At 36.2% G+C, this 13,498-nt stretch overlaps 1 protein-coding gene across 1 annotated transcript in view; it reads left to right on the plus strand.

The window, feature by feature from the left end:
* Nucleotides 1-4,516: 4,516 nt before the first annotated feature.
* The window catches only part of LOC108248197 (ethanolamine kinase 1-like), a 29,442-nt gene continuing 20,460 nt past the window's right edge, over nucleotides 4,517-13,498 (plus strand). Inside the window, exons 1-2 of the mRNA XM_017436816.3 lie at nucleotides 4,517-4,953; nucleotides 12,207-12,469. Of these exons, the coding sequence (XP_017292305.1) occupies nucleotides 4,813-4,953; nucleotides 12,207-12,469 (404 nt within the window). The 5' untranslated portion in view covers nucleotides 4,517-4,812. The remainder of the gene's footprint in view (nucleotides 4,954-12,206; nucleotides 12,470-13,498) is intronic.

The following is a 13,498-nucleotide window of genomic DNA, read 5'->3' on the forward strand; positions in this document are numbered from 1 at the left end:
ACTATTTCAAGAATGAGATTAAATTGACAAAAATAAATTTTAAATTTTAAAAGGAAATAAAAAATTAAACCAGCAGGCACCTTAGTAAAGTGCATTTCATCAATTTTTTCTTTAACATTTTCACTTTATTCTTTAAACACTTTTGTGACTTCTTGCTCAACAGTTTTACTCTTTTCATCAAAGAGTTTCTGCTTTATTCTCCATTACAAGTTAATCCTCATCATTTCTTTTCTCATGAGTGACCCAAAAGCTTTGTTGCAGTTGACCAATTTACAATCCATGTTATTAAAATAATCCCCCAGAAAATATAAAAGTTTTTTTTAATGTGCCTTAAGTTAGGATTTTCTATATGACTAAGGTCTCATCCTCACCAATCTGAATAGTTTTTAAAAAAGCAGACTTTTTGCTGTGTTTGCATTTTCACTACAGGACAGGAAACATAATGAAACAAAACAACCAGAACCTGACAGTTTGGTGTATGTTTGTGAATAAAAAATTCGGAGATTCTCAAAAATGACGATGTAGCAGATGCACACCATTACTTTGTGACTTAGAAACCACAACAATGAAGCAGTTATCTTCCTTCATATTGATCCTGTTGCCATCAAACTTTGGTCATGTGTTGAAAAGGTAATTATGTGATAAAAAATTGTAAAAATCCTTGCGGTGCATATTCTGTTTCTTTTCTAAAACATACAACAGAAGGGGGAAAAATGGTTTTAAAAATATAGTATTGAAATGGTGTAGACAGGGTCTAAGCTACAACTTGTTTGAAATTTTTGGAATGGACTGAAAAACAAATACAGACAGAATGGTAGTTTTTACTGTAATAAAAAATTACATTTGAGGCCCTGACTCACAACTAGTAATTTTTCCTGTAAATAAATGTTCCATTCCTGTTCTGCATCTGTTATTTGTTTTCAACATGTCATGTGGGTTACAGTACTATCTAAAAGATCATGAAGTCAAGACAGTAAAAAACAAAACTTCTGCAACACCAACTCAGTTTCAGTCTTCGTTTATGCTGTCTTCAAACCAAATGTTACTTTGTTGATACCTTCATAAATGATTCATTTTCCAAGTCTCACAGGTCCAAATGCTAATTTCAGCATTTTCCACTTAAAAAAAAAACAAAGAACAGTAGAACTGAGGTTATAGACTTTAATTCTAAGTAACTATTTGTCATAGTCCTTTCTGTAAGTATGTAGCAGGTATCGTACGTGTCATCTCTTCCTTAGTCAGGCCTTTCATTCAACTGAAACCAAAACACACATACAGTAATGCAAACACTGACTTCACTGCTCCATTCTACCGCCTGACCTTTACATTTTTAATCAAGACACTCATCTCTCTTTTAATACACAACATCTTTGATGATGAAACTCCCTTTGATGGCAAGTGAATTTCATTTGGGTCTAAAAGCTTGCAAAGTATTTGGTTCAAGACGATCACCACATTCGTGACTTCGAGGCAATTACTGTAATGACGCAAAATTGTAAACATTGGCCCAGCGTCTAAATAATTCAACAGGCTGAAAACTTGCTGCTCCAATGTTTATGAAATCCGTTTTGTGTTTACAGAGTAATCGTGTTGAAATGTTCCATGGCGTTGAGCTAAAAGCAGAGTTTGAGTGAGATAATTGCTTGATCTTTAAATGGGTCCTCTAGATTATACAATGGCTTCAGTCAGACAATAGTTTGGCTTTTTTTTATGTTAGTTTTGTTGGTTTGCACGAGCCAAATGTAATGCATCAGAAAAATCAGTTTAAAGAACCAACATCTTCCTATATGATTTGATTTGTGTGTCTTTTTTTATTTAAATAAAGTCTATTGTAACTAAACCAAGTAATGAAAATTCTAAAAAAAGAGAAAAAAAAGAGATTTCATAAAGTGCATCTTTTTCCAAGAGCATTGTTTTCCAATTCATAGATGACTCAGGGTCTCAGTCTGCCCAGGGCTCCTTTTCTTTGTCTTCTTCCTTCTACTGGTGAAGAGCATTAAGGGAACACTTCCTAGGGCAGCCTGCATAGGGTGACACACCTAGTTATCAGGCAACCACCCACTAGTGGTGTGTGATACTGCAAGATTTGGTATCAGTCCTATCCCAAGTAAATATGTCTTGCCAATATGGACACCGATACTGATACCTTTTAATAATTAAAATAGATGCATCATCATCACATTGCTAAATATGAATGAAGTTTTATGACCTTTAAGTTTTTTTTCGTGTGTGTGATATTTTTCCATCAAGTTATAAATAATTTGATATCCAGGAAAGAATCTGGGCAAAATTTATGGTAAAATTGAATATAATTTTATACTTGCTGTTGTATCGTTTTCAGGTTGGAAATACAACCACACGATACTCCACTTTCTATCTACCAAATCACAAGAGGGGTGAGGAGGAGCAAAAGTGTGCCCCCTCTGTGGTGAGCTAATACGAGAGCGGCACTTGGCAGTAGCGAGACATAGACAAACAGCCGGTTGAACCGCAGCAGCTCATACAGAAAAACTAAAGTATCAGTCCCAATACACTGATATTGATTGATATTAATACTAACATTAAAATTAGTGATATTTGGATCAATCTGCCCATCACTATCACCTACAGCTGAGGCTTATTTACCATGATTATGCACCTGCTACTTAATGCTGAGCTTAGACAGTACTCTTCATAAAACTGATGAATATCCCATGTCCTGTGTTGAGCTTTATGAAAGCTCCTTTGATTCCCCAATGACAAAAATATATCTTCAACCTCCTACATACCAAGAAAGGAGAAGTCAGATCAGTCAAACTCACCTGAAAGAATCCTACCATTCTGCTCTCATCTATCGCTCTCTGCCTTGTCCCCTCCCACCCTGGACTCCAGGAACTTGCTGCCTCTGGAATCCTGTTAAAAAAAAAAAAATCAGAAATAACATTTTTCTTTGGAAATTTTGTAGGCTTTCATAACTTAAGACATCTCACTAATCAGTCTTACCTACCTCCAAAGACAACTTGATTTGAAGAACTGTTTGAACAATCTGTGGCATTTAAAATAACCTTTAATTATCATACATTGTATCCTCTCTCTGTTACCAGTAACTTTGGCCCTGAAAAAACGGTCCAACAAAAAAAATATCATGATCTCAGTGGTACAGAGACTATACAATCAGATCTGAGCTACCAGGGCATTATGCTTGGGTGAAACAAAAACATGTTGCAAGGTATTTGAACAACAGCAAAACCCACATTAACATGTAGATCAGCCAGGCAATATTTTTGGTAATCTTGATTTTAAATGAACTCTAATTCAGGCTCGTGTACCTACTCACCAACCAGAAGTTTCAATCCATTTTTCCAAGGCATTTTCTCCAGACATTTTTGAAGGTTAATCAAACCATTGTAATGACTTTATTTATACAAGGCGGTATAATTTTGACAGATCACCTTTTGGTTGTTTTAATGCCTATGCAAAGATCTCTTACCTTGTTAGAGCCTTAAGAGGTTAGGGTTAGGGTTAGGGTTAGGGTTAGGGTTAACCTTAAGAGGTTTTTTTTTAGTCTGTCCGGTGGTCAGACCAAAAAAAGCCAGCTACTTGCTCTAAATATGACCTGCAGTTCTTAAATAAATCCACCTCAACTTCATTTTATTGTCCTGCTTCCTTTTAAACATTGAGCCTCTGCTGGTCAAAGTGACACAAGGCATATTTGCTCTCTCACCCCACTGCATTGGTATCATAACAGAATGTGAAATCAATAAAATTAATATCTGACTAAAGAATATTTTTTTCTTTTTACATGTAAGAAACGGGTAAGTTAACATTGGAATTAAAAAAAAAATTAAACAAGAATACAAAATGTTTTACAAAAGAATGTTTAAGGTCACATCCAAAACAATACAACATTTTTTAAAATGCTTATTAAAGTGAAGATTTTTAAAAACATTGTTTCTGGTGGATTTGAGCAGAGAGCGGATACAAATATTTTAAAAATGAGCTTTTGTAGCAGAAAAGAGAAAGGAGATGTAACCCAGGTTAATTTTTTTTATCAATTTATTACATTATTAAGGTAATGTTGAGCAGAAAATCCCAAGAGATAATTTAAATCAGCAGAATATGTCTAACCTAACATTGTAAGATACCACCTTTCAAGCAAAGTTCATCAGCAAAAATGTACAAGGCCACTAGTCTTATCTGAGCCAAATGGCAGCATGACCTAATCTTAAACTGAACAGACAAACTGAAAAATCTGTTACTTCCTGTTGAAAATGTACCAAAATACATATCAAATCTTGTTTTCCTATATCTTTTTTAAAAGAATGCTCACTATTACTTGGTGCCCTAGATATGCATAAATGTACCTTTGTCCTGTTCAGGGTCATAGTGGGGCCAAGGTGAGGGGAACTTATCTCTAGCAGTCAGCAAGAGGCATTATACACCCAGGACATGTTGGGAGTCCATTACAGCATGCTCAGTCCACCAGTGGTTAATATTTAAAATGTAGCAGAGGAGTTGAAGGTGTCCACAGTAACACTGGCCTCTGATTGGCCAACTGGGTCACTGCTGACTGAGACACACAAATGGATAATTTCACTGACTTGCAAATGCCACTGGTGACTCCTTTTATCAATATGACCAAGTTTAAGTTAGGGATCTTTTAAGTTGAGTTTATTTACCCATCACTGGACTACCATGAGTTATGATTCCACTGGCCCAACTGATGTTTTAAGCAAAGGTTAAGTTTGGGCATAATCCAGCTGGAGAATTGTGAGGGAAAAAAAAAACCTTTTCAATATTAAACGTTTTTTTTTTTATCAATTTTTTCTTAAAATGGACAGTGGACTCACTCAGTCTAAAAATCAGCTTCTCCATGTGGACATTTACATTGATGAGCATGAACCTAGGATAGGAATCTTGGACCTTTTGAGCAGACTCCGTCCTCACTGGAAGATGCAGGACATTCAAATGAAGGTATGAGAACACCTGGATACCCGGATATGTTGGACTAGTTTCATTACCCATTCAAAGTCACAGGTAATGAAACTAGCATTTCTTGACAGAATCCATATCGCCTGCCTGTCTAAGTTTTTAATAATGGATTTTGTGTAATCTTTTAGCTTTTGGAGTATATGTTGGGGATGACTCTCAGCTACTACTACACCACATTTTAGTTCACTGTTGTTAAAAGTAAATGATTTATAGCCATCTTGAACCAAAGCTTAATCAGTTGCAGATGTACATTCAGTGATTACTTTTAGGTACATTAAAATGTGTCCAAATATTTTGCTAACAGACAATGAACTCACAGGCAGATACAGTAAAATAAATACCATTCCTGGGGACAGGCATTTTTAAAAATACACACTACGGCTTGACATTGGTCATTAGTATCCTCATTGGTTAGCAGATATGCTTTTAAGCTTAATTTTAACATCCAATTTTATATGTATATTTAAAAGTTCCAGAAGAAACTTTATAAGGTTTGAGTCAAAGTTTAGTTTGAGTCAAAGAAAGTTTACTGAAACAAGAATTCAAACAAGTCTGATTCTTGTTTGCAGCTACATATTTGTTATAATTTTTAGTTGTCAGCTGGACTTATCTCAAAGCGTAGATCAACTTGGACATTTAAATTTTGTCTTTATGTATTACATTGCATTAATTCAACAAATGCATAAAACCATTACATTCAAATGTGTGCTAAATTGCCTTAATTAGCAAATAATGGCTTAGTACAGTCACATCTTTCACAAGCCAGCAGCCACAGCTGACAGGAAATGACATCATGACAACTGTGGAAGTAATCTAGAAAATAAATTTAAAAAAATTACAGACATACAAATTGCAAGGTCAATGCATTAGTTACACACTTTACAAATTAGTTGGCTATATAAAAAGTTTAAGAAAATTAAATCATTTCATTGCATACTTTATTCACATTTTTAAAAACATTTAAATAAACACTGTAAAAAAGGTGTGGAAAACTAGAATTACTGCAGAAGGACACTAACTGTGCTATTCTTAATTAGGACCAGTGGTTGAAAGCCAACAAAATCTCTCTCAGCTCATAGAATGTCCTACTAATCATAGTCAGAAGACCCAAGTGTCTCTCTGAGTGCTGACATTCAAAACTCTTTTTGAGAGATCTGAGAGTGGGAGACAATTTATAGCTTTAATCCAGGAAAGTTACCTGACATACTCCACCATCTGGTCAATAATATCTGAGATATACTGTAAGTAAGCTCATGCAGCTTGCTGCCTTGTACCCAGGACCACTCTAGAGTAGAATAGCATCTATCTCCTCTTCAGGAGATAGATTCCATAGGCCATTCTATAGTTCAAGATGAGCCTGACTATATCTAGTTGAGATTTCTCGGCCTCACACACAAGCTTAAACTCTTTGACTACCAGAGCTCTAAAGTCCATTTTAGCAAATGGGGATCAGACTACCAAGTCTTCTGATTGTCACGCAAACCACAATGCACTGGTCCCTTACAGCAGCGGTTCCCAACCCTGGTCCTCAAGGAACACTATCCTGCACGTTTTCATTGTTTCCCTGCTTTTCAGCACGTCCTTTCTGTCTGCAGAAGCCTGTTAATCACTCCCTCATTCAAATCAGGTATGTCAAAGCAGGGAAACAACTAAAACATGCATGATAGTGTTCCTCGAGGACCAGGGTTGGGAATCACTGCCTTACAGTACCTGCTGTAGGTGGTGGGTTTACAGGAGGGTGGTCCCATGTAGCTTGCCTAAGCTGTGCCCAGCTGGACCCCATTGTTAAAAGCTTGGCCACCAGGGGGCTTCAAACAAGTCTCTCTCCCTGGCCTCATTCCAGAGTATCCCTAGTGTGATCCCTTCATGTTGTTGTCAACATAAGGGTTATTGAATCATGCTTTGTCTGGCGCTTAGCTTGTTAGGTGTCAAACACTCTCACCACAATAAGATGGTAATTTATTTATTTTTTGCTTGGAGCATATTGAAAATACTGAAGATGTACCTTTTATTAGACAACAAAACTATATGGTTCCTTAAACAACCAAACAAAAAAGACCATGGCGGTTTAGGTGACAGCTCTTACCAGTGAACTCAAACAATTGGCCTTCAAAAGTACAACTGATATTTTTTCATTGCATTTCTTTCAGATAATAAGGATTTTCTGTTGAGTTAGACCACTGTACACCAAAACCGATGTCATAACACACTGTACTCTGTTTGGTTTTATCTGATATCAGAAAACATCTCCGACCATGTTAAACTGAATTATCCAAAATGCTCAATGTTTCATTATGGGAAGTAAAATTTTCTATTGGCTTGTTTGTCCTGAGTGAAAAATACAAGTTGTGCTTTTCATATAAATTATTATTTAATGTTTACCTGTGATTCTTTTGTTAACAAGCTCAACAGAATTATCATATTTGTGCTCAAATCAAGAACAGACCTAAATACAAACAAGATTAACATTAAAGTTACAAATTGAATAATCTTGTTTAGACATAAAAAAGAGTAGAGTGAATTCTGGGTTTTGGTAACTAGTACTCAGAGGTTTACAATGTCCATATTATTATTTACTGACACATAGTTTAAAGTGTTTACAGCAAGACTTGGTAGTCTAATATTTTGTTTTTATGTTTTATTGTATGATTTAATTTTTTAATGTGTACAACATTTTATTTTTTTAGTTGCATCCTGCATTTGTTGAAACCATGTTTTTGTTGTTTTGCTTAGATTAAAAGAGTTGTTTAGTCATGTTTCTTTTACTCAGTGGTGTTGTAATTTAAGTAGAGATAACTTGACTTGTGACTGAAAACATGCTCTGACCTTGTCCAGGCAGGATTTGATTGGGCTTATATCAATACATCACTTCTATGACTCCCTACAAACAGTTTCTGTTTTTTGCTTGACAAAAAAGGATGCAGAGGAAATAAAGCTTGTTGCCTGGAAAAACAAACAAAACATATTTATCCATGAATGCAAGTGATTTAGGACGCTACTCATTGAGCTAGGTTTGAAACTGCTCCAAGCAAGATAAGTTTTTTTTTTCTTGAGCTTGTTCTGTAATCATTTTTTAAGACAAAAAAACAAAACCCTCTAAAATGTTAATAGGGCTTAGAATGAAATAACCAAACCCTTGGTCTTTTTGCAAAACAGTGTTCACTCAGAGTGCAGCAAATAAAAATAAAACCAGCTAAAAAAATAAAACAGTTTGTTAAGCATATGATGGATTCACTATCAATAGTAACTTTTTATGCAATTTTCACCAATTAATGTATGTTTGCACATTACTCTAATGCTCTGTTTTCACAATATATTGGTATTTCTGAACTGAAGGTATGCATGATAAGTGCTTGGTGCTATAAAGTTCTAGGACACTTTCGTTATAAAACTACAAGAAAAAAAAAACAAGGTAACTAAATATCAAAAGAAGAATTTAGAAATACTTTTTGGTATTTCCAAAGCATCCATAACCCCATACTGGGCCCATGTGCAAACACAAGGTCCAATTTTTCAGAGAAATAGGGTTTATGTTTGTGAGGTGACTGCACATTGGGTGGGTGACCTCTCAATCTGCACCAGGTCCTGAAATGTACACAGAGGAGTAGATGTTTTCCTTCACCTCTTCAATCTCAGAAGTCACATTAATGAAGTATTGTGTTTGTCAGGTGGAGGTCAGACAGTTCCTGTTGTCACACCTATGATTTTAACTGAGCTCTACAGTGTGTGACATTTTCTAATTTGTCATTCTTCTTTGTTAGGCCCTCTTCACACTGGATAACAACAGTGATACAATGTAAAAAAACAAACAAAAAAACCCCAGCCAGTATGTGGATAGTCTTTGCAGGGTCTTAGTGAAGTCTTCAGGAGCATATTAAAGGTAGCATCTCACTGGATTGTGCTTAATTGATGAGCGACATTCTCAGAGATGCGACACACTCAATTTGGGAGCATCTGCCAAGGTGGGTGAAGAGCAAGCTGAGGCAAGTACAATGTGGGTGGAGGTGAACAACAAAATAATGTGCACAAGCACAAGTAGCCAACTGACTGACCATTAAAAACGTGACCACACGACTCGCTGGTCGTTTGGTCACAAGTAAGATTCACATGTGGGCTACGACCCCATCATGTCCACAAATGATGGTAATGTTGTCGTAGTGTGGTGTGATCTTCTACTCTTCTACCATGTAGCTAGAGTCAAGAGGGTTGCATCAGTATCATGGAGATGAAGGCATGATGGAGACGTGATTAGAGCTGTCCCCTTACAGCAAGAAGGTCTTAAAGTTCAAGCCCCGGATTGGACCTGGGGGTCTTTCTATGTGAAGTTTACATATTCTCTTTGTGTTTCTGTGGGTTTTATGCGGGTGCTCTGGTTTCCTCCCACAGTTTAAAAAAATGCATGTTAGGATGCCTTCAGGCTCATGCCTCCCTTTAAAAAGAGATCTGTGATCTTACTGAAATTTAGCTGGTTAAATAAAGGTTAATAAACGAATAAATCATCAAATGTGAAGGGTGCTGTACCTCAAATGAAGAAAACTAATGAAAAACAACTTTCTGAATTTATCTCAAGTTAAGTGATTAGTCCAACAGAAAATAATAATCTAACTTTGAATGTAATGTATAAAAAGTTTTAATGCTCTATTTTATTGTTTTACCTAAAGTAGGATGATAAAAACACCACAGTGCTTAAGTATTGAATTACTTTTAGCTTTGTTTGTATTGTAAAATGGGCCACTGATACTGTATGTGTTTTAGGATACAACGGATACAACATTGAATGAATTAGGGGAAAAAGTGCACTAAAAAGGGAACTAAAATCAGCCTTCCATTCCTTTATAAATAATAAATGAAATGTCAAGGTGGCCATAATTGTTCAGTCTCGATCTAGATGAGAAACTGTTGTATTCAGGTCCCATCTGAAACTGAGGAAATACCTCAGGGATTGGGCTTAGAATGAGAAACCACTGAGTGACAACATATGTCACAGAGAGCCTTTGCAGACAAACAGTGATCACTGTGGTTTTTCTGTGTACATAAACAGAACAGGACAGACTGTTCTGGATCAGCACTGCTGGATGTGCTAAGAAAGATCCACCTGTTCAAATGTCTCTGTGAGAAAACTTTGTCACTCAATAAACTTCTTATTTGTTAAGTCATATCTGTTAAAATCTTTAACATTCTAAATTACTCATCTTTTATGTCAGTTCAATTTATTTTTATCTCACATTACTTGTCCATCCATCCATTTTCTTTACCCACTTCTTCATTCCAGGTCACAGGGAGCTGGTGTCTATCTCCAGCAGTCACTGTGCGAGAGGTCGCAAGTCCATCAGAGGGACACATAGCGTCAAACAAGCGTTCACACTCTTACTCACACCTAGGGACAATTTTAGGAGTTACCAATTAACCTAACATGCAGGTTTTTGGTCTGTGGGAGGAAACCAGAGTACCTGGAGTAAACCCACATGTGTATAAGGAGAACATGCAAACTCCACCCAGAAAGACCCCAGGTCAGGATGCCATCCTGGAACCTTCTTGCTGGGAGGTGACAGCTCTAACCACTACCCCACTGTTCCACTCCACTTCACTTGTGTAGTTTTTAATTTATCACCCTGTTAAGTGTGTTGCTGGTACCGATATAAAACCCTAAAACTTTATAAATCCTGTGCATTAAATGACTAATCTTTCCCACGGTTCTGATAGTTACAGTCTACAGTGATAGACTACATATCTTAGCTTCACTGTGTAATTAGAATCAGAATAAATATACAAGACTTGATCAACATTCTGCCACAAAATATCTGTCACTTTCTAATAAGTTGGGTGCAATGATAATATAAAAGCCATCTACCTAGAATTATAACAAATGGTGACTATCTAAATATATTTAAAAGGATTTTTAATGCTACAATTTAATTTGTTAAAAAACTTGGACAAATCACTCATAACTGATGAAAATCATGATGTCAAGTTAAAAAAACGTCCAATTAAACAAAAACAACAAGAACAAACTAATAAAAGATAAAAAAGAAATCAGAAATAACACACTGCATATATGTATATCTACACACATCAAGCCACATCACTGTGGTGCTCAGTTCAGAATGATCTGACTATCTGTACCTTAAACATAGGACAGAAAGGGATCCCAGAGTATTTTAAATGATCCAGCCTTACGAGCCAAAGACAAACTGTTTTTTTATTTCCAGTTTAAAGAACTGGAAATAAAGAGCTGAAGATTTCCAATTTAACAGTTTTAGCCTCCTGGGCACAAGAGCTGTTTTAAGTCCTTTTTAGTTATCAAGTGAAGCAGGCCATACGCTAAACAAGGCCGCTAAAACATTAGTAGTGATATCCTCTCCACTTACATTAGCTAAGGTAAGAAAAATTTTAGACCAGAACCTTTTCTGTGATCTGTGTACCCTCTTTAAAACCTCCCCCCAAACATTATCTCAAATCAGCCCCCCCAAGCCTGTCTCCAATGCAGTTTTTAACACAGTGGAAGGATTTGAAAGGTAAAAAAATATTTAAATATTTAGAACTCCTGCTTCTCAGTGAAGGGAAAGGTTGCCAAAACAATTCAAAATCAGAGGGGGTTCTTCATAGATTGCACCAATTTGTAATTAATTCCCAATTAGTTCTCATAAATTCCCCTTGTTTTTAGGAAATTTCTATTTCTATTTTCTTTTTCACAAAACGAGGCAGAAACCCTAATGTTTGGAAATGATACATCAAATCAGTGACCTGTAAATAAATATGATACTATTAAATACAAAAAGATACTAAACAATACAATGATGTTTACCTTATTGTCCACTTGAAAAAATGTGATTTAGACTTAGTGCTGACCCATTACCTGCCTTCAGTCAATGCATAGCAATATTTTTTCAATCCTGACTCAAAGCATGCAGTATGGATGTTTTTTAATGCTTAATTTTTTTAAATAAAAAAAAAAAAATAAAAAAAATCAATATGATCTATCCAAAAAGCAGTATTTACTTAAAAATGAATCAGATTGCACTGAAGTATGAAACACAGCAGATCGTTAGAGAGAACTGCCAAAACTGAACAAACCAGAATGGCTGAAACAAGAGACTGTTGCATTCTCAACACTTATTAGGATTTTAGGATTTATTATTGATGAGTTTTATTTGTTGAGTTATGTTGTTTCATTTGCATTCTGTTGGAACTTTATGAAATCAAACAGTGACCCTTTGAATTTGTTTTCCTTCCAGGCATTTACAGAAGGGATCACTAACCAGCTTATTGGCTGCTTTGTGGGCTCCCTCCAGGAGCCCGGCTGTGTTCTGGTGCGGCTGTATGGCAGAATGACAGAACTCTACGTGAACCGGGATCAGGAGGTGGAGATGTTCCAGGTCTTCCATGCCCATGGCTGTGGTCCTGAGATCTACTGCAGCTTCCAGAATGGCATCTGCTATGAGTTTGTTAGGGGAGCAGTGCTGGATGATGAGCTACTGCGACAACCATCCATCTACAGGTCTCTGCCGCAAGAGCCGTCTAAACTCTCTCTAAAATCCTCAGAAAAGTCATTTAAGCAGAAACAGGATGAAAGAAATTTATGGTCTTTTTATTTTCTTGGGAATTTTTTTTTTATTTGCATTGTTACATGTGTACAGATTATTACACATATATCACTGGCAGGAAATGTGCCTTGTTTCACACAATGATGCCATTTGTTGATGTCCACAGAGTCCATTTTTTTTCTCAGTTCACAGCAGCTGGTTTAAAGATTTAACTCTGTTATGTTGCAGAGTGTCTCCCTTAAGATCAGCTGTGCCACTTTGAGCTACCATGAACTCAACTTGAGCACAATTTTCCTGTTACACATAAAACATATTTATTAGAATATTTAGCTTGGAAAGCACAAACTTTAGTGGCCATTTCCTTTTCAACAATGTATGTTTCTCTCATCTGCAGTCCAGCCACAGTTGGTACTGATCATCCTATTAAGCACATACAGTATGAGCAGATTGAGGTTTGTCCTAAAAATTCCAATTGATGCCCTTAAACAATATGTGATTTTGATAGCTTCAATTCCTCTTTAAAATCTTTAACTTTTCTGCACTGAACTCAACATGAACGCAACGTGACAGAGACTTTTTAGACTTAAATTTCCTCAGTGACGAGGAAATCATCGCTGACGTGTCTCACCCCCTGCAACACTCCTTAGTATTATTGCCGTCAGGCAGACGATACAGAACCCCACTGGCACAGAAGAACAGTTACAAGAAATCATTTATCCCTTCTGAATAACTATTTTAAATAACACAAAATGGACTACGCTGCTTTTATCTGCTGTGTGAGAACGTGCTTTTAAGTGTTCTTAATTACTGTAAATTTTTGTGTTTTTTAATTGGAGCTGCGTTGAAGACAAATTTCCATCCATCCATCCATCCATCCATAAAACATTCTTCTGATTTTTTTTTTTCACCACCAAACACATTTCCACTGTCAGATGGTACAATTTAGATGCCTCTGAACCGAGACAAGATAATGCTGACTCTGT

The sequence above is a fragment of the Kryptolebias marmoratus genome, linkage group LG11 (assembly GCF_001649575.2).
Source record: "Kryptolebias marmoratus isolate JLee-2015 linkage group LG11, ASM164957v2, whole genome shotgun sequence".
Taxonomy (NCBI): domain Eukaryota; kingdom Metazoa; phylum Chordata; class Actinopteri; order Cyprinodontiformes; family Rivulidae; genus Kryptolebias; species Kryptolebias marmoratus.